This window comes from Apostichopus japonicus, chromosome 5 (assembly GCF_037975245.1).
Source record: "Apostichopus japonicus isolate 1M-3 chromosome 5, ASM3797524v1, whole genome shotgun sequence".
Classification (NCBI taxonomy): domain Eukaryota; kingdom Metazoa; phylum Echinodermata; class Holothuroidea; order Aspidochirotida; family Stichopodidae; genus Apostichopus; species Apostichopus japonicus.
The window spans coordinates 22,225,239-22,248,137 of NC_092565.1; the positions used below are offsets into that span (position 1 = coordinate 22,225,239).

The window sequence follows — 22,899 nt, forward strand, 5'->3', positions numbered from 1 at the left end:
TTTTATAAAGCTTTTAGCACCCTCCCCCTAGGTTTTGGAAAACTTACTCCCTAAAAATAACCAAAATGACCCCTAAGGTAGGGATACCACTACTCTCTGGGACCTGAGCTTAAGTTAAAGTTAGAGGCTCAGAGCATAGCAAACAGCAACCAGAGTCACTTACAGTTAGCCTATCTACGAATGTGTCAATTTCATGGTATGAAAGAACTTGACATGGCAGACATTTTGTGGTCAAATTCTGCTCAATTGTATGTTGTGTAGGCACAGAACAATACATATTTTGAGATCATTACAAGTGGGCAACCCATTTGCAAAATAAGCATCGCCAAAACCACAATAACACTCCCCAGGATCTTTTTTCATTACATGTATGTCGGATCTCTTTGCAACTTCTCATATAGACATTGTGTTAAATAAGTGCTATAACCTTTCATTCTGATTTGAACTACCATCGTTGACAGAAATCAATCTACTTTCTCAGTGTTTTCTGCAATGCTATACACAGCTCATAAAGTTTGTGTGTAAATCATTAGCTGTTACCTAGTAAACTTGGTCAATGACACTTGGTTAAATTCTCTGTGAGTTTTATGGAGAGAGAAGAACTCATTATTTGCTGTTTTTGTAAGGACAACCTCCATTATGAAGCATGTAATTGCCAAGGTGGTTAGGCTTCATGTAATATGTAGGATAGTATTTAGTAAGATAGTATTCATTCATTTCAGTTGAAGTTTTTGTGACATGAATAATACACTAGAGGTGACCAAAAGTTTCAGCATTTATGGAATAATTCTGGTATCACATCTCAAAATGCTATACAAAATGGTCAAATTGCCGTATAGTTGCAAAGCTCTATAGCTCTTTTGTACTTACTGTAAGAACCAGGCCTTGAGCAAATTTTCAAGTCCACTTGCCAAAATGCAAATTTCACTCAAGGCTATACTGATAGTATAGTAAAAACCTACAACATCAATATTCTATAAGGTTAGGCAGACACATGGTGCTTCATAATGCACATTGGAAAAATTGTATTTCTGTGCAGTATGAAATTTAAACTTATTGTTGATGAACAACATAAAACAGAAACATTAATATGTCATTAACTCATGCATTTTAATAGAGCGAAACTCGGAAAATATTTGTCAAACTTGTTGAAAGGTCCTCTATCTTATATTAATAATTTAGTACTCTTGTCATATATGTAATTTAAGTTCAGACAGGGATTACGTAGAGTTTGAACAACCGTAATATCATTAAACCTTCAAAATGTGATATTGCTACAGAACTCTAGATGGTGCTGACCACCAAGTGCATTTACTCACATGCTTTAGAAGTGAGTTATAGTAGCTTACACGTCTCCTGAAGTTGTGTAGATAACCAATCATTGACATATGATGGCATAAATCAGTCTAGACCTGTACTCAACCAGACTGTTGAACTCCAGTACACTTCACTGGACAAATAAGCAACAGCAAAATATCAGATCAACTGAGATCATCAGCAAACATTTTACATAAAACTATCGTGAACCTTACACAGTTAACCACCTTATCATATGCTTACTCATGATATTAAATAAAAAAAAAATTATTACTTTTCCATAAGGAAAATTGATTACAAATTTACAGTGGCTGCATTGTACAGTATGTATGATTTAAAAGTGGTTAATATGGGTTCGCAAAAAGTGCAATCGCACAATTTTTTGTGAATGTGAAGGTCTGTAACCTTGAAATGTGGCTGATACTCGAACCTGCAAACGTGCGGTTGTTTATCCTTAGCACAGATTATGTTATGGGAGGTGATAAATTCAGTCTGTGAAATGTTCAATGCCATCGCTGAGCAATGATTGCAGGTCCACACTCTTGTTTGCTGTATACTGTATGATAGATCAAAACCTAGATCTGTGATTTCATGGTTAAGCTATCACTTACCAGTGGCTATTTCCCATGATGCCAAGTATTAAAATGCACAAGAGACTGTAGAACTGCTGTGTTCAACTGCACTTTCTACTGTACAGTAATTAGGTCATCTGGGATATAATCATAAATTATCTAAATATAATAAATTATCTTTTGCAATGACATGTAATTCCCCAAACTTCAAGAGGCAAGCAAATGAATAGTAGTCTCCTTTAATGCAAATAAATTCGAGTTTCATCATTGTTTTGTAATTAATATTGTTTATTTTGTTCACAGCATAAGTTTTGGGGGTTTTGATTTACATTGTGCTTTAGCAAATCTTCACTTAACACTTTAACAAGCTCTTCAACTTGAGTTCTACTTTTTAACCATGCTAAGAGTCAAAACAGTGTCAAAACTTGTGTTATATGATGTCTGTATGCAACTAGTGGAATTAGTATAAGACTGAAGTCAATGAAGTTCCCTTATAATGGAACATCATTGCAGTTTCCTTTTTTTTCACTCCCATGCTGATAATATTTAAAAAAGTTAATCCAATCACCTTTGAAGATAAGAATACTGTAGGTTAAAGTTTGTTTACTCGCTGTGTATTGATACCTTCAGTAATGCAATGTCTCTTCTGTTTCCTTTGCAGGTAGCCTTCATAATTGCGGCTGAGAGGGTTACTGTGTTCTAGGCCAATAATCTTAGAATCAGTTCATTCACAGTGGACTTCAGACTCTGAACTGAAGTGCTTATTAATAACGTTAACTTTGATGACGAAGTGCCCAGACTGAACTCTCTGAGGACAATGTACTCTTTGATAAGAAATAAGCTAGATCCTACATTCTAAATTAACAAAGTAATAGTGAAATGATTCTGGTCTCATCAAGTGGAAATATCTTCCACTGTTAATTGTGTAACCGAAAGGTTACTACTAACATACTCAAATAGTGAAACAACCCCCACCCCACCCGCACCCCCACAAACAAAATGGATGAGAATTGGCATTGTTAAATAATATCATCAAACCATGTCAAAGCTTGAATGAAAGCAAAGTGTAAGCTATTTGCTAAAGTGCAAGATGCCTGCTTGTTGTATTTAAGCGATTAGAATGTGAGGAGTGTGCTAAAGACTGTGAACATGAAAATGACCTCACCTTCGTTACCCGCGGTCCAGTCGTGGCTCGGCCAGGAGCTGGAAACGCGAGGTATCGATGCAGTCATCTACACTCGCTACATCCTCAGTATCCTCCAGCAGGATGGGTATGAGCCTGATGTGGATGGGTTGGACTCGGAGCCGTTTCGATTCCGGAAGCAGAAGCAGACCGGAAGAGTCAACGGGAAGGGTAAGAAACGGAAAGGTCTCCTTAAAGTGAGTGCTGAAGATCGCAAGAAGATTGCGGTATTGGAATGTTTGCAGTCTGTAACCGAAGAGGTAAGAATTTATATACCCCCTTTCGTTTATATGAAGAAAACATGTTTTTTTGGGGGGGGGGGGCAAACTTTTGCATCCTATCCCTTGTCGTACAAAGCATTTGCTGAGTTGGCCTAATGATGGCTAATGATGTGCTGATATGTTGTACACTCATTGGGTGATCACTTAAAGTTATTGTGAAGTTATTGATATAATCTTCTGTTTGGTCATGTAATAAACCGCAGTGAGCACTACTGTGACATAGGATTTAGCCTTGGATACTGAGATATGGCACGGATCAGATCAAGTTGGTTTATGTCAGTTGTCAATGTTCAGTACACTTCATTGGCAACCAGGTAAAATAGTTTCTATTAATTCAACAGTAACACTAAAATTCATGTTACACTGCTCCACACAGTTCGCCATTAATTTCAAGGCAAAATGCAAGGTCTCCACCTCCCAGCATCAGGGGTTGAAATGTCAACACCTACCCTGAATTAGCATGTGTTCAAATGATAATAAATTCTCTGTAACAGTGTTATTTATGCCCTCTGTTGGTGATATGAGGACAGCTTGCAATCAACTTGTTTGGTTAAAAGTAGTCAAATTTAAGCTGTTTTGTGACTGAAAGTAGTGTGGATGCTCAAAGTGACATGTTAAGAAAATGAAGAGAAACCAAAGTATTTCATTATAATTATATATATAAATAATGAATATTTTATCCACCTCTGGTGAAAACTGAGGTAAAATTCTTGAGTTTCTAAAATCATTGATTTGGTTTACACAACTACTGTACAGTACTGTACGTAGAACCTCCAAAGCTACACTGTGTGTTTCAGGTACATATAAAGATGATAAAAGATCTCATGGCTAGAACTTAGTATTACAGTACAGTATCAGTGCTACTGTACCTGTATGGAGTTCGACATCTCTCTCCAAATGACCTTTATCATCAGTCTCCATCTCACTTAATAAAGTTACAAAATAACTTATTAGTTCTTACCCAACATTCGCCAATTGTTGCAAGCATCTGACACAGAAGACAGGATTTTCAAGTCCTCCCATTGGTGTCTTACTGTGACTACATAATATTGTTCATTGGTACCCTGTCTTGAAGTACAGTAATGTCATTTACAAATATTGGTAATTGGAATGAATACTCAAAAAAGATAGATCTTTGGCAATTTATCTGAACTCTCTACAAAATGTATGTCACCACTCACCAGTAGTTTCTTTCATTTAAGTATGTAAGTCTAATCTTATACAGTAGAGCTGAAAATGTACTAACAGTACAGTACAGTACTACATACATCTTGTCTTTAGCTCCTGCAATTGGTGTACTGTACATACTACATTTCTCAAGAAAATTTTTAAATTGGTTAGGTATCTAGAAATAAGTAAAAAAATTGTTTGCAAGAAAAATTTTGTTTCACAGTATTTTGGAAACAGTTCTGTCTGAACTATATATTTTGTATATTGTTTAGAAACCAAGAATGAGTACTCGCTTTGGAGAATATTAAAAGCAAGTTTTTTACGTGGCCTTACCATGGAACTAATTGCATTAAGGTAAAAACTAATAGAAAGTACTACCAGATATGTTCCAAGATAGTATTCTATTTTGCTAAATTAGTATCGCCTGTAAACATACAGTACCCTGATCACTATTCAAGCTATGTTAGACCATGGAGGTAAAAACACCTCCATGACAAGGAAATTGAATCTGTGTACACTTCCCTGTTACAGCCCCTGTTACATTCTTCAGAATGGCCAAGTTTTAAGCTTTATAATGATTGTTTACAAGAGAATTTCCCAGAATCTAAAATTGTTTAATGCAGGTACAGGGAGTGTTGCACAGTACATGTGTTGTAACAGACTAGATGTATTTTTACTCGATTAAGTATTATGTTAAAGTTTCGAAGCATAATTACAGAAAAGTCCAAGAAAATTGCCAACAGCGACCAATTTTAGTGGAAATTACAGAGGATAAGGAAATCACTGCTAAACTTGGAATTTCCATCCCCATTCCAAGGGGGTTGGGGGGGGGGGATGAAACGTAAACAAGATACCAGGTTCCTGGTTGGTTGTTAGAAATTAGAGTAGGTTCAGGAGTATCCTAACTATTGGCTCGAAATTTACCAAGGCCCTTGCAAACTGCAGTACACAGTTAAAGCAGCATTTTGCGTCCTTTTCTATGATTTTTCTCAACCTCACTGATTCCACTTTGCCATAACGACATACATAACTAGCTAATCTATTTATATTTTACTTCAAATGGTGGCATAAAAGTCGAAAATTTTGCAACTTTCAACTTTGTTGTTCTCCAAGATATTTTCCGTTGGGAACCCAATAAACCTCGCCCATAATATGAATATTTAAACACTACGAACGTCATTGACAGATACGTAATATAACACCACGCTTGATTTGTGTACAGTCTATATGCAGTTGTACCAGGGAGTTGCATAACAACTCCCTGGTACAACCAACGCGAAGTCTTGAATCTATTTTTAGCAACGGCTCATAACTAAACCTGCATCTCTGATTGGTTGAATTCAAACTAGTGGGTTTGGCGGAATTGTATACGATTAATTTTAACTGTGAAATTTGTCGAGGACACTCTTCTCATTTATCGACATAAATCGTTAATTACTCGCTAATTAACGCTCTTGGCAGGGTGAAACTTGGATGGTATCTTAGATTGCTGTTTTATGATTGATACATGTAAAAAAATCGATGCACATGTTAAAAAAGTGGAAAAAAGCGACCCAACGCAAAATGCTGCTTTAAAGTCCAAGGTGAACTTTATTATCACAGTTGTAGAGAAGTGCAAGTTGCAGGAACATTGTGCAACTAGTTTGACCCTTTGACTGGAAAGTAGAGTGTTTATAGTTTCACTGACCTAGAATCTCTGCAGGGAAAAAGATCAAGGCTACAGATCTCTCTGTTTTCTTAATAATGCCTGGCTTTTGATAACAAAGTATGTGTACTTCAGGTGACCTTGGAGAATACCCATCAATGCTGCCAAAACAACCAGAATGCAAAATGCATTGAGGTTACGATGACTTCAATGCACTAGACTTCTGCTTGTTAGTATAACCAGAACTAGCTGTTACAATAACACTATGGCATGCTAACACAGGTCAGTCTACTTTACGTGGTTATACACACCTCCATCAAAAGCAATAGGGTTCTTGTACTCAATGTTATGAATCCACACACCAAGTATTACAAAACCAAACCAAATCTCTAATAACTTCACACATTAGGGTTGCAGAGGAGTCCACTTATGGACAAGTTAGATTGGAATATGCCCACGAAACTTCAAAGAATCAACTTGAAAGAAGCTAATACAGGTCACTGGAGGTCAACCTGAGGTCAAAGGTCACCCAAATGCAGTTCGACTATTGTATTACAATAGCGTAGCTCTCAACCCTGTGTCCCTGTCAGTGGTAGTTTCACGAGTTATCAAGAAAAAACACATTTTGACCCATAAATGACCTTTGGTGACCTTGGATCACATCACGGTTATTTTGGAAAATGTGTCCCTACTTCATTCACAACTTGTCCTAATATAAAAGCCATGTCAGACTTCGTGACTAGAAGTTGTTGCAAAAATTAGCATAAGTTGGGAGTTTTTGGCACTTAATCAACCTTGAATGACCTAATGGTTTTTATCAAAAATGTTCCTCTTGATGATGTGCACTCTGTCCTAAAATCCCAACCTTGATGGACATTTGGTTCTCACGTTATTGCAAAAATAATAGTTTTTGACCCCTAATTGACCTTTGTTGACCTTGGATCATATTACCGTTATGTTTTGAAACGATCCCTTACCCCATTCACAACTAGTCCCAAAATATCAACCATGTCGGACCCTGTCAATGGTAGTTTCACAAGTTATTGAGAAAAAAAAACACATTTTGACCCATAAATGACCTTTGGTGACCTTGGATCACATCACGGTTATTTTGGAAAATGCGTCCCTACTCCATTCACAACTCGTCCTAATATACCAGCCATGTCAGACTTCGTGACTAGAAGTTGTTGCAAAAATTAGCATAAGTTGGGAGTTTTTTGCACATACTCAACCTTGAATGACCTAATGGTTTTTATCAAAAATGTTCCCCTTGATGATGTGCACTCTGTCCTAAAATCCCATCCTTGATGGACATTTGGTTCTCACGTTATTGCAAAAATACTAGTTTTTGACCCCTAATTGACCTTTGTTGACCTTGGATCATATTACCGTTATGTTTTGAAACGATTCTTTACCCCATTCACAACTAGTCCCAAAATATCAACCATGTCGGACCCTGTCAGTGGTAGTTTCACAAGTTATTGAGGGAAAAAAACACATTTTGACCCATAAATGACCTTTGGTGACCTTGGATCACATCACGGTTATTTTGGAAAATGTGTCCCTACTCCATTCACAACTTGTCCTAATATACCAGCCATGTCAGACTTTGTAACTAGAAGTTGTTGCAAAAATTAGCATAAGCTGGCAGTTTTTTGCACATAATCAACCTTGAATGACCTTGGATGACCTGATGGTTTTTATCAAAAATGTTCCTCTTGATGAGGTGCACTCTGTCCTAAAATTTGTTTGGCCTACAATGTACACACATAATGTTATTGATAGAAATGTATCAAAACCAATCTTTGGCCCCTCATAACTTGAGAACTGGGTGTCCGATTGAAGCGGGAGTTGGTTTCCTATATTCAACACAAAAAGCTCTATCATATGTCAACAAATTTTTAAACTTATCTTTGTTCTGTTTTGTTTTGCCCCGTATCTCCTAAAATGAGCATATTTTTTAAGATTTGACCTTTGACCTTTTGACCTCGCTGTCAGATGTAGTTTGACACGCTGATTCCAAAAAGCAACATGACAAGTCTGTGCGACCATCCTAACTGTACTTATTAAAAAACAAAAACATTGACCTCTGATAACTTCGCACACGAAGGTCGCACAGGGGTCAACTATGGACCATTTTGATCGGAATGTACCTTTGAGATCCGATTATGGCCACGAAAATTCAAATAACCCAAAAAACTGATAAAGGTCACCGGAGGTCAACCTGAGGTCAAAGGTCACCTAGATGCGGGTCGACTCCCTGATTACAATAGTGTAACTCCCAACCTTCACGGACATTTGGTTTTCAAGTTATTGCAAAAATACTAGTTTTTGACCCCTGATTGACCTTTGTTGACCTTGGATCACATGACCGTTATGTTTTGAAATGATCCCTCACCCCATTCACAACTGGTCCCAAAATATCAACCATGTCGGATCCTGTCAATGGGAGATATTGCTTGTTTTAATATTTTGGTTTTTGGCCTCTAACTGACCTTTGGTGACCTTCACAGGCAACACAAAAAATAGGGCACATCTACTCAATGTGGTACTCATATACACCAAATGTTAGATTGGTCCAAGCTTCCCTACTTGAGATACCGTGTTTACAAGCCAGGCGTCACACACACACACATACATACATACATACACACATACACACACTCTCCGCCTGCATGAATGCATAGGTTACGATTTCATCGAAACCAAAAATTATCACTTGAAACTGGACTGGACTTCAAAGTGTATGCTCTAAAGGTTCCATGTATGTATGTATTAGCAACTATACTTCGTGTGCATTTTTTATGCACTGTGGAATTTTGTCAGCACTGCGTGGGCTGCAACCCCACCCAACCCCCAGCTTATATCCCACTTCCTGGAGACCACCAACTTTCTCCACGTTCCGAATGGTATTGGTGGCATTGGAACAGTAGATAGATCAGAAGTTTGCAATTTGTTTTCCAATGATGACTAATGAAAAATTTTCATTTTGGAGCCAAGGTACAGACAACCAAAAATGTCAGCACATCTAAACTGAGTGATTTGCGGTGTTGGCCGGAAACATACAGTAAGAAGGGTCTTCATGTATTCTAGTGATCCAGGATCATGGCACAATTTTTGTGCGGGTGATATTGAAATCTTTCACGGTTGAATGGGGAAGCAGTTTTGAAGGGTACATTAAGCTTTAAATATATTTAATATATTACTCAACAAAGAATTAAAATTAGGGACATAGAGAAAATTCTCTTCTTAAGTCTTCTCATGGTGCAATATGTGCTGAAGGATTTTTTTTGTTCTTTTGTGCCAATACCATCCATAGCTTCAGTAGGATCTAGTGTGACCCTGAACCTTTGGTATTATAGATCAGTACTGTAATAAGTGTATTGCAATGTGGCAATACATGATAAGTTACAGTCCAGAGTCCTGCGGTAACAACATACATACATGTATTAAAACAGGTGAGTCATTCTCAGACTGTGAAACTGATCATTTCCTTGGATGAGTTCTGTGTTTTCTTTTCCTGTTTCATCTGCTCTGAGTCGATCAAAAACTTGATTTTGAAAGTTTTTGTATAGTTTTTTTTGTTTGTACTGTACATGAATGTCACTACTGCTTCATTACAATCTGCATACATGTACTATTACGGTGGTTGTTTACATCATAAAACGGTATGTAATGTTTGGTACTTTTGAAGAAAAAGTCGCAAAGGAAAGAACCTGGGCACGAAAACCAAACTACACAATGACTGATCCGCTCTCATTCCCAGTCCCCTTGCATCGGGACTGTGACTGTGTGACCATCATCGGGTGTGCATCACCATTCCCCTCGAAAGGGAACAGATACTACACATGATCTTAGCCAAAAGGCTGAGAAACAGTATGTGCTGTATGGTAACCAGGTTCCACTTCTCATCAGATTCACTCATTTAATGTGCAGTATAGGGCTAATGAAGGCTGTAATAAATTACAGTTTCTCAGTAAAAACTGTGTCAGTCTGTAAGTGTTTGAACAATACATGTCTTACATTTTGTTGCCTACTACAGAGAAGACAAGACAAGAATAGGATTTAGTGCCCCTGACCTGACCATACAGCTTGTTTGAGCTTAATCCTATTACCTTAGAAGTTACTACATATGGTCCTATTCAGTTACTTTGGCTTTTGCAAGTTCAAACCTCTGAAGTGTGACATTTCACTGCACACTTCCTTGTTGTGGAGAATGGTTTTAGGTCAGGAGATTACGCCAGAACTACTGTATTGCACACCTGATGCTCGACAACTAAAGCAAATCTAAGTAAGTAAAGATAAGCAGATCATCATCTTTCCCACTGCTAACAACAAAGAAAGCTTTCTTTTCCTTAGTAATCCTCCTATAAATTCTTGTATTTAACAACTTAAAGTCCTTGTAGTTGTATGGTAATTTTTTTCTTTTTGGCCTAACTCTAAAAAAGGGAAGGCCTTACTATGTGGAGGATATAAAGTTGAATATTTGGGGTTATAATCAGTTTTAACATTTTTGACAGACCTGTGTTAAGGAATATACCATGACAATTTACTATCATTAAAAACCAGCAACTTTTCTCAATATTGATAACAGAGTATATACCAACTTCAGGCTACAGATATGATTGCTGTCATTCAGTTATTATTGCACAGAACAACTACATCACAGCAGCACATACCTGCATTTATATTGACAGTACAGTACTAAAACTATCATATCAAATTGCATTTGGAGTTTTGACTTACCTGTACACATCAAGGAGGGTATAAGATGCAACAACATAATTTGTGTAAAGCAATACTTGTTTGTTATCATTCATGCTAACAATTTTACCTCACAAAGCTGATCCTAAAGTTGGGAGTGAACTAGTCTGATTCCAAATTTATCCAAGGAATTTAGTATTAAAACATACAAATTTCTGAGCCTTCAACACTACTACACAAATATTTGAACACCAAATTAATCCCAGAGTACAGTATGTTATGCTATTAAGTCATGCTTATTATAAACTAAACTGTTAAAGTAGAACTTTTCATTTTCCAGAAAAAGTAATGTATGATTTAGCCTTTGGGGATCACCACATACATTGGATGTTATATGAATTTGAGCTTCATTGTACTGTAGCAAAGAATGATGCTACATACTGTAAAGAATTGGAAAGTCAATCCACAGAAATTTGAATTTTTAATAAAATAGTAAGTTTGCGACATGTATGTAAAAATCTTCTATATACATCTTTGCACAAGTTGTATAGCGATGTGATGATATCGCATAGCATTTATCGATGATATACTGGATATTCCCTGATACTAGTTTCGCATCCATGGGGAACTTCTTTGATAAAAAATAATGAACAGTGCAAGTACTGTATGTCCTTACAACTGATAACAAACTACATAATCCACATTGTAAACAGAACCTCAGACAAGGTTTGGAGTGGAAATGTATGATTTTGTATGTGAAACCTATTATTTCCTACAAAACAGTGGAAATCATGAGCCTAGGGGATGGGTGGGAAGGGGTGAAGTCTATTCAGAGGCTTTACAATTTGTTAAGTCTGTTTTCTGGACATCACTGGTACCATTGGTCAGGACAGGGTATTCAAATCAGTTGGGACCTTACCATACACTTACTCCAGAGTTTACAGGATCTGAAATTTCTCTGTTGACACCAAACGGCATATTGTACAGTAGCTTAGGAAATTATAAACTGTACAGACCAGTGCTTAGCAACTGCCTATTTCACAAAACAATTAAATAAGCAATGCACAAAATAATCAGACAATTATTAATTTAACAGTTTACCATGCCACACAGTACAGTATACGTACTGTGTAGGCAGTTGTCTGACATGCCAGCAATGACAAAAAACTAGAGACAATTAAGGCTGAATTTCTGATCTAAGTTGAATTATTTCTTTAAAAACAAACATTGTCAGAGTTTAAACATTATGCAAATAACTAAATCAATTGGTCAGTGAATGTGAATTTATCCTTGCAACAATCAGAAATTTGTTCCACCATGAAAAATGAACAATTTTGCAGAAAAGTTTTCAAAGAAATACTGGTGAATCACAAGAGGGTCCCGGGAGGAGGGGGAGAGAAAGGGGAAGAAAGGAGGGGGGCGGGGGCTCACCATGCCTTCTATCTGGCACAGTGTTGTCTGTATTAATTGTGTACTGATTCGTCATCCATGGCTAGAGCGTCATTCGCTGACGTAACTTTCATCAGTTTATTGAAATCAGATGACATATTCTCTCCTGGCAACTTGATCCCCTGTGGCAAGACTTTTCTGTCTACCAGAAGGTTCTGATGCCCTGACTGTACTGCACATGTATAGGACATAGATGAAATTCTTTTCCACCATCCTCTTTCTCTGACTGGAAGGTATGCCAAAAATTCTCGCCTACACTCAATAGGGCCTCTCCCATAAAGACACCAAGTGTTAGTTGTACATGACAAGCTACACAGTTCTGTGCATGCAGGCACGGTGTGGCTTGGCTCAGAGCCTGGCCGTCCCAGGTCGGGTTTTACTGGTTGAATCCCGGCAGCGGCGACGTCATTTACCTTCTATGTAAACAGTTTCTAAACAACAAACGTAAAAGAAATGTGCTCTGCCAGGCTGAGCAAGCTAGTGACGCTCAAAAGCAACTCCTAGTCAAAATATTCTCTATTCAATATGGACTCTACACGGACTAGTTTCCAGCGGGATGGGAGACCGAAGTCGGTAGGTATCATTTTCATCTTCAACAGGGTGAATTCCTCAATTGCATTTGCTCTTACTGTAGTCACTTAAATTGAGAATTTTTCTCTTTTTGCGTCACTGCAACATCAAGGTGCAGTGGTGTTGTTTGTGTACACTGATCACTTACAATAATGCACTGAAGTACCAATATGTAAACTTACATCACACATTAATGTTAGCAAAGACAAACAGCAATGGGACTAATGTTTTATTCGATCATTCAAAGTAAGTTATGGATTGCAGTTTTTAAATGCCACACTGACAAGGAAAAAGGATTTGAAGTTTCAGAGATCAAAGGTTTAATCAGGCAGAGTTCTTTTTTTCCTCAAATAAATGTACTGTTTTTAGAGACTCTTTATGATGGAAAGACTTGATACAGTTTTATTATATTTTGTTATGACATTGTGATGAGTTCTGTCATGTGTATTATCATCTAGTTATTTTCATATGAACAGGACTTATACAATGCCTAAAGCCTGCATAAATTTGTTATGTATGCCCCTGTGCTGTGTAGATGGTGTGTCTTGATTATAAAGGCTGATCTGCCTTTTGTGTTTAGAAATCCAGCAATAAAGAAGACATCTCACCCACTCTCCTGGGTCAGCCACACACTGTCAGATCGATATTCATGAATTTATCTTAAGTTTAGACATTAGCTCAAGTCCTAGTTGAGAGATCAGACATCATAGTCAGACTCAGAGATGGAGTGGAGGCAGGGGGGGGGGGTTGATTGTGAATGTTGGTAGTAAAAAATTTCTATCTAAGAAAAGACTACATTTTTACTACACAGCAGCAATTGTGTTCAGATCGAGAAATTATGGGGTGAATACTGAACTTTCAGAAATAAGGTTTCCTAGATTTATTTATTTTTATTTTTTTATGTCCTTCTTCTTTCTTGGGTGTTTCAATGCAAATCTTTATCAAAGGAAGCATCTGCACAATACAATAAGTACTGTGCAATATCAAGTCATTGCTTGTGGTGCGTCATAGGTCACTGAGGTCAGCCATTTCCCTCTATCTGTTAGGATAATGTTAATAGGGTAGTGACTCTGGATTTGCCTTGTTTAACAAATATGTGAAGTCCTGTTCTAGTGTTGGATATGTTCCTGACACAGCAGTGAATAGATACGTGCGTAATGTTGAAGTCCAGTGTGTATGTTTACTTCCCCTTGTGCATCAGTATTTATTACATACTGTACTTGAGTAAGCACTGCATGTATTATGCAGTACCAATATATAAATCCCAGGATCTCCATAAAGATTGTCTGTAAAAATGTCAATTATGATGAGTGCTCACAAGACACATGGGATAATTTTAAGAGTTATGAGCGCTCACCATATATCTTTAAGAGTTAATACAGAGGTAGCCATACTTAGTGGTATATCAACATGTGACTGTGTGGTGCACTTCATATGTTCAACAGTATCAATTCCTACAACAACAAAAAAGGAGAGGTTGGAGGAGGAGGAGGGGGGGAGGAGGAGGAGGGGGGGAGAGGCAAAGTCTGTGGCCTACGAAATATCAAGAAGTAACAATTGGTCTGTCTAACTTCATAGCCGTCTCTGTTGCTATGATATGAAATATTCAGATTTAATCTGTTATTGGGAAAGATACATATATTGCGTTATTGCACACTACTTACTGATGTCACACATACTGTACATGTACAGTATGGACTTAACATTTAAAACTACTGTTTTTCATATAAATGTCTTATCTGATGACATTATGGTGTTTTTCGTAAACTGATGCCATCATTTAAATGTAGATGAAGTTATTTTGCCTACCCATCATTCCCAATTCAATTTTGGAGGAGGAAAAAAAAAGGATTTGGTATAATTTATGATTTTTTATGAATTTTTTTACACAATACGTTGTAAAATACTTATTACTATTAAAAGTATCCCGCTGATGTCTGCAACCAGAGTATCCCTCTCAATGTCATGATGGTCAATCTTTATAACAGTAAAATTCAGTATATTGTACCAGTGACTGACTGCCTTTAGGTGTTACAACAGGATTAATATTATATTTAGGTGACCATAAAAGCACACAAAAATTAAGCTACAGTATGCAAACTCACTCAATTTCAATCAGTGATATAGTGTACAGTAACATCACAGACGTGTACTGTACATTGTATGCTTTAGCTTGACTAGAAATTCTACATGTAAAAGCCTTGAACTTAAATGAACAACTTCCTTGTTAAATTAAAGTGACAATGGATTAGATGACTAATCTACAGAATGGAGTCTTCATGCAAACTTGAAAAAAATTGTAGAATGATTCATTTTACTAAAGAAATGATCCCAAACTGGTCCTTGTGAAAAGTTTAATCTGTATTTTTGATCTCTGTCAGTGACTGCTACAGTATATGAGTGGTGCAGTATAATGCTCTGTTGGGAATAGCTTTCTTCAGCTTCTAGCCTACAGCACATATGATATAACTGTACACTGAAGAAGCTTTCCCTTGTGTAACCGCAGTGCAATTTGTCTTCATATGCAGTACAAAATTAATTAATTGATTGTGAATAATTTTGGTCACTTTGACGTAGAAGGAATAGCTGTTGGTCAGTATAGTGTATGAAGAGTCTTCAGAGATTTTACTAATTGAGTAAGAAGATTACGAAGCAAACTTCCATTATTTACAAAACATTATTTGCCAGAGCCTAATCGATGTTCTGTGTGAGATTTTAACCGGTTTTTTTTTCTTGCTTAATTCATAATGTATATAATCATGCATTTCCATGTGGGTGTTTCTGTGGTTTTTTAAAGATGTGTCATAACTGGTGAAAGCTCTCATGTTCTCTGAACGTTACTAACTCTAAAAATGAACTAAATTCCATGTACACTGTACCATACTGCTTAAGTGACTATTTCAAACTGAGCATTCATCTGCCCTCTCAGTATATAGCTGAGGATACAGTATATTCTATTCATTGTAAACATGTACAACGTCAAAGACTCCGGAGTCTGTTGCATGAATTATGGCACGGGATTGGACGATCAGAAACTCCCATGATTTCCAACCTCCGGCAGTAATTATGTCTCTACAAGAGGCTACAGCTAGTACTTGTCTCAATCACCTCTGAAGCAGCAGCTCACCGCTGAAAAGCTGCGGCTTGTATCCCTGGCAGCAGAAGATGAGTCTGTGTTTACCATAACAATGACTATTCACTTGCTGCAATGCAAGAAGAACACAGTATCATACACTGCATGCATGGAGCAAGACTATAGCATTTGAAATTGAATAATCGTGGAGCACTATAAACTGCATGTACTCTAGGTAAATGTGATGGGCTTTATAGTTGGTTACATTGAAAGTTGCACAAAAAAAAACAATTCAGACAAAAAATGGAGACAGTTTGTGAGTTGTGGCTCTCCTGTTTTGCTTTAAAAACATGCCTACTGTAGATGTTGTGTGAGCTCTTCAAATTGATTGGCTCAGTTTATATTTGCTGAGGTATTCAGCATTTGAGGAGACATGAGAACAAGTACTGTATATGGACTGGTATCAACCGGAGGCTTTCACAGTATGTCATTATTTATGCTTTTATGACTTTAATAACCAAATCAACCATTTTCATTGTACTGTTGTAAAACAGTTGTAAAATGTGCTCTTAACTTGTTGTAAAATGTGCTCTTAACTTCTACGATTGCTGATTTAGTCATTTCCTTCCATCCATTTTACATTTTAATGACTTTTGAGTATGGCCTTTTTTTTTTAAGTACTTTACAGTAGCTATTGCCTGTAAAGCTGAAACCAATTTGAAATGTGTGGAATGTTAAAAAGAATGTACTGTATGTATCTGATTCATGCAGGAATACAGGAACTGGTTTCCTTTAATAATTACTTCACTACTCATCTACCTCATCTACAGTAACCCGTCTCCACAGAAGTGCTGCACTATCTCTTTAACATGGTTAGTGTACATCTGTGAGTGAGTCATTCCTAAATTCCTTAATCAAAGGAATATATGAGGATAGCAAGTCTGTTGTCTGCATTGAGCTGTAATGCTTCTTCGTATTTGTCAATTTGTCAGTGTGAAAGAACAACTGACCAGCATTGGTAATCTGTTTGATAGAGATGGTTCTTATCAACAACTGTACATCTTCTTCCACTTTGGAGATGTTATGATTTTGATGTTGCATGATATTAAAGACTGCATAACTTCAAATCTAATACTCACATCACAGAGCAACCCAAAGCTTTAACAGTTGTTGTTGATAATTGCCCCTCGGACAACCAGATCTTACACGTTGGTGGTCCGAACAGCCAATTTGGTCGTCAGAAGAAATGTAACAGAATAACAATGAACGATGGATATGTTTACTGTTGGAGAGATTTTGGGGTTTGGTGAATCAAATACAAGCTTTGGACCAGTAGAGCTCCCCTGGGTGGATCATAGGCCTATTTTTGTTTTATTTCAGTATCTACAGTACAAAGTGATGGAGGAAGATATTCATTTAACCTGTTTGGATGTTACAATGCAATTTTATTTTGATGTACACAACTATTCGTCCGATGGATAAAACTCCAAAGCAGATTTTAGTTGTCCATGCAGAAATTTGGTAGAATTTTGGACTCAGACATTGGACAGCTATTAAAACTTTGCCCAACAGAGCCATTAATGTTTCAATGTTTCAGGGTTGGCCGGTTTTTACCGGGCGGTTTTTACCGCCCCGGTAAAAACAAGTTTTTTACCGGTTTTTACCGGGAGGTTTTTCCCACCTATAAGTGGGAAAAACTGGGAAAAACCTCAAATTATATAGAATTCCTAAAAACTCATGTGGAACTTGTGGAGGAGCATAGAATCTACAAGTAAATGGCATCTTATGGTAGGGGGTTGGGTTACATCCAAAGAACAGCCATGATCTATAACTTGTAAGTTTACCGATTAGACTACAGTATTATAAATAATTCAAATAAATAATATATTGGATGCTCAAATCAACCAACTTTATTTTCCTATCGAGATGCATAATTCCATTATCTAGAGAATGGACTCGTATCAAACTGTTGGTGCCTCCTATAGGGCTATGGTTCGTCATATTATACATGCCACATTAGTCTGCTCAGATCCAAATGATGATTCACATCCAAGAACGATCACTTCATGTCTGCGATAAATTGTACTCTGTTCACACTTCGCACTAGGCACTGTACTATGCTTATATTGCTAATAGGCACTGTACTAAGTGACTGTTGTGACATCAACTAATTTGAGAATAAGTAACAATTGGAACAGTTACTTGTGTTGTTGATACTCCTACCTCTTCAGTTAGCCTATACACAGGAAGTGCCCAGTATCACCTCACCTGTCCACCTCAAAGTGTGTAATCACTCATGCATGAATTTGTATAATAATTGGACCATGTTTGCATCAAGGTAAACAGTTTGGTTGTGTGAATGGCTCCATAGGGCCATTGTGCGTTTAATACTTTAATTGGGCCCATGTGCCTTACAAAGTTTCAAAGCAGTTTCTATTGAGCCCCCTGGATTGAAGTTCACCTCAATAGACTGTTGCCTACTGTATTAATGGAATGAACTGTCTGAGCACATAATATTATATTATTATATGGTTCCTTGTCCCTTTGAGGCTTTGGATGCCATGGTTCGCCACTTCGTTCTATCCTCCGCTGTTCATGCCACATAATAGGCCTGAAGAATTTAGGAGGGGTGAATGTCCCAGTGTAGACCTATAATGGTTTGGGCAATAGGCAATGCATACTGCTAAAGAGATCGTGACAGAATAACTATACATGTGCAATACGAAAAATACTCTTTTTTCCACAAAAAGTAGAATAAGAACGTGATAAAATAGCTCAAAATGAAGCTAAGAAACTCCCATAGTCAATAAAATATGCCTGTCATGAAACAATATCGTGCCTACTGATGACCCTGCATTTTACGGACAATTAATACTAGTTTTCGAGACGGAGGCGGTTTTTACCGGTATTTACCAGTTTTTCCCGGTTTTTACCTGGTTTTTACCGCTTAGTGGGAAAAACAGGTTTTTCCAGGGAAAATGCCAACCCTGCAATGTTTAGTGTTTGCCAATCATTATTCCTTTCAATTGATGCCATGATGCATTGTATTATCTTTGATAAATTTGATGATTTGCAAATGATACGTTTAGAAAAACAATCTTAGATACATTTATATCGAACAATTAAATTTGAGGTTGTCTAAAAAAACAAAAACAATTATTTAAACTATATCAAACCTTGAGTTTTCATGTTTTGTTTTGGATGACCTCATGTAAAATTTCATTGCACCTCTAAACGAAAGGGCCAGATACAGGTAATTAGATAAATACGTTAGAAGGATAATGTGCAATATACAGTACTTACCTAAAGATATATAATTTTCATCCCATCTTTGCTTTGTTTTATTTTCAGGAATGTGGCATTGAGGGTCTGGTGGAGGAACTCTGCATGAAACTCAAGAAGGTACAGGAGGAAAGAGATGAGAAAGCTTCTGATGATGTCTCCATGAACACTTCAGAACCCGAAGAGAAAACAGCTTCCAAGAAAGACACTTCTAAGCAAGCTGAAAGGTATTTGCACTTCGACTCACTAGTTTTTGATAAGGATTTCAGATCCAACTCATTCCACCAGCCTCCCTACCACCCCCTCTTGCCCCATCATAGCCCCCATCCAGCCTGTTTGCCTACTGTACATGGTTCATGTTTTGTTTGTTTGAATTCATACTTGATTAAGTTGATAACTTCAGTCCTTTCTTACCTGTCTCCTACTGCATGTATACATACGCACTTCTATCTACCTAGCTTATAACAACTGGTATCATTCATGCACTGTGCTCTCAATTAAATCATCTGGAGGTCACTATCATCATCTTCCCTTCCAATTACCATTCCAATGCATATGAAATGTTGTCTAAGTGAAAAAGAATACACAAAAAAAGTTAAAAATCTTATATCAGTGACAAGGAATTACAAAGATTCATCCCCACATTCGAGATTTTTCTCACTTTTGCAAAGGATGTGGCCTTGTAGAATGTCTATGTATAGTACAATAGGTATATACATCACTTCCTTAATCTTGCGGTTTCATTTCCAAGTTAATGTCCTGTTGGATAGTCATGTGTGTACCACTGACACATATATACTACATACCATCTGCTTATACAGCATGTGTTGCTGTTGAATGAAATGGACATTGCTCATCCACCCCTTCATTCTGTCCTTTGGAAAGTTATAATTTTCTCTGTCCTGATAATAGTCACTTTACTCCAAGTTGCAAGAACAGAAAATGTGTTCCCTGAAAAATGATATAAAAAAGATGATTACAAATATTGAAAATTATCCTCCTCATACATGTTGCTGAAAACATTTTTCTTAATCTTATTCCTTTAGATACTATGAAGCTTTCCCAGCGCTAGGTGGTGGCGGCAAACCCTCGAAGCAAGACTACAAACCTAAGGGAGTTTGGAGCAGTGTTGCTGGCTCATCGGTCTTGCTCCCCGTTGGAGGAGGGACTCCTGAGAGCCATTCGGCCTGTGTGTCCAGATCTAGCACGTCCCCCACTGGCTTCGATGACAAGAAACAGAGAACCAGGAGCCTTCCTACCAGCCTCGCACCCACTCGTCAGAATTCGTTCAATTCTGGAAAAAGACGGCGTAGCCAGAAGAGCGGATATCAGAACGATGGTGTTTACAGGGACCGATATCGAGATCGCCAACCCTTCATCAGAAACAACAAGTCTGCCAGAGGAGGCAGAAAGTACTACGAGAGGAGGAATTTTCAAATAAAGAGGAAAGATCGTTCAGCCATGCCTAACCAACCCTTCGCAGACATCAAGAATTATCCTACTGTTATTCCTCTCAAAGTCATCTTCGCTCGACCACCAAGCCAGACGGCTGCTCCTCCAACTGCAGGACAGCCATCACCTGAATTGGAATTGCAACAGTCACTCTGGGAAGAGAGGGATCCCCTCAGAGAAAGCGAAAATGGAGATTTCTTTCTAGAGCAGGCAGTCCATTCTATGGCAGAGAGCATCTGCCGTGGCATTGTAGACGAGGAAATTGAGGATGGTAGTACTGATGAAAGCGAAGAGAGAACCGACGCGCTACCATTCGGTGTTTCGACTTCAGGGGAAGAAAATTGGGCTTCAACCCATCCTTTGGAGTGCTTTGGAGATCCCAGGTTTGCTTCTGTTTCAGTTGTCTGTGAAGATGCAGAGGTACTGGCTCCGGAAGATGAGCCCCACCCAGGGTCCATCTGGGAGAGAGATCTTGTGCTGGGGAGTCCTAACCTGCCGGATAAGGGTCCCTGGCTTGAGTCTGCAAGGTCCTGTCAACAAGCAACTCCAAGCCTTTTGAGCCCAGAAATACCAGAGCAGAAGGGGAGCGTTTCAGAGGATACCTCTGTGTCAGATGAGTTGTCTGTTGTCATTGATGATGAGCCATTTACACCGGAAGTGAACTCGCCAAGGAATGCACCAATTGGCACCGGACGTGGTAACGACACACTTCTCAGGATCTGTAACCATGATCATCGTTCTGGCCGGGTCAACAAGCAGGAGGACTTACCCGAAGAAAACCAGTTGTCAGATGCAACAGAATGGCCATCGATGTCTGCGAATCAGCAACAGGGTCAAACTGATGAAATGACCTCTGATCCACCGAGTGAAAACATATGGGCTGGATTCATAGCTGACCAACAACAGGGATCATTGGCAGAAGGTATAAGGTCCTCCTGTGCTCCAGGACAGTCATCTATTGATCCCGCCTCTCCCTCCTCTAGCAAGGCATTTGACCTGAACAGTGCCCTGTGGTCAACGTATGACACTGCCCCTCCTAGAATGCAACCGCCGAAGGTAGTGACTTGGGGAGAAACAGTCCTCTCTCCTCTGGTTTCCCACCTCAAAGCGTCAAGTTCATCCTTCATAGAAGGTGGTGTCTACGGCAGTCCGTACGGGAGTCGCAATACCAGCCATTACAATAGCTGTAGTACAAGTCCTGGCAATGACGGGAGTCTTTTGGACCTCTGGGGGAGTAAGGAACACATGCAGGAGTTGTCTGCTGCTGCCTCCAAGCTTGAGGAATACTTCAGCCCCAGACCAACCCCTGGTCAACAACCCCTCTGGTCAGATGAGCAGAGCATAATCGAAGACAGTCTGGCAGATAGTCCCAAGTTCCTCTCTTCCAGGAGCTCGTCCAGGTTTGATTTTGCCCAGCCCGCGAGTCCACCGAATTCAGACAGGTCGAGCCCTACAGAGACGGACGACATGGTTTCGGAGACAGAGGCGTTCGAGGAGACGGTAAGGCGCAAGGAGAAGTTTGTGATGGAGAGTGCTCTGGGTGCCAAGTGCAATATTATTGGAAAAGATAGTAGTAGTAGTAACTCTTTTATTTCTATGCAAGATTCATGTAGATTAGATGCGAATAGCAATATCAACCAGGAAAAACACAGCCCAAGTGGAGAACGGTCGTCGAGAGATACGAGCAGAGGCATCGTCGAAATAGAGGAAGGACTCGAGAAAGTCTCGATCGATGCAAAACAGGATACCAGCGGTGCTATGTCTCCGCCTCTCCTGCCTGACGATAGCGTAGATTTTACCCCAGTGGAGCAACAATCAAACGGTAGCGCTACGGTGGATGGTTCTCGGGCAAGCAGGGCACTTCAATTTGAGGAGGACGTGTCACCGCATAGAAGTGATGGGTCTACCGGTCTTTCAGGAGAGACGGTGCAATCAAAGGAAAACGAGAAAGGGAGGAGACCACCTGTGTGGAGGACGAGGCCAGAAGTCAAGGACGATGGAGGCTTCGCAAGCTGGTTGCCAGGCAACATTTCAGAAGATGGAAACAATTTTCGAAGAGGAAGTGGATCAGGAATGGAATTTTTACAGCCTGTTGGAGTGAGCACTTACAGCGACTTTACTCCCGACGTGAAATCAAACTACAGTGACCAGGTGAGCCATTTCGGTGTGCTTGATAAATCATTTAACAGTTTCATTCTAGA

General features: G+C 38.6%; 1 protein-coding gene and 1 pseudogene across 2 annotated transcripts in view; one reads left to right on the forward strand and one right to left on the reverse strand.

The window, feature by feature from the left end:
- The window catches only part of LOC139968049 (uncharacterized), a 33,096-nt gene that overhangs the window by 877 nt on the left and 9,320 nt on the right, over positions 1–22,899 (forward strand). The window contains exons 2-4 of one of the 2 annotated variants that reach the window (XM_071972362.1): positions 2,551–3,332; positions 19,316–19,473; positions 20,293–22,849. In XM_071972362.1, coding sequence (XP_071828463.1) covers positions 3,039–3,332; positions 19,316–19,473; positions 20,293–22,849 — 3,009 coding nt within the window. In that variant the 5' untranslated portion in view covers positions 2,551–3,038. Of the gene's footprint in view, positions 1–2,550; positions 3,333–12,380; positions 12,895–19,315; positions 19,474–20,292; positions 22,850–22,899 lie in introns of those variants that run through there. The other variant, XM_071972363.1, reaches the window with a different exon arrangement.
- Positions 9,817–10,046, reverse strand: LOC139968251 (U2 spliceosomal RNA; annotated as a pseudogene).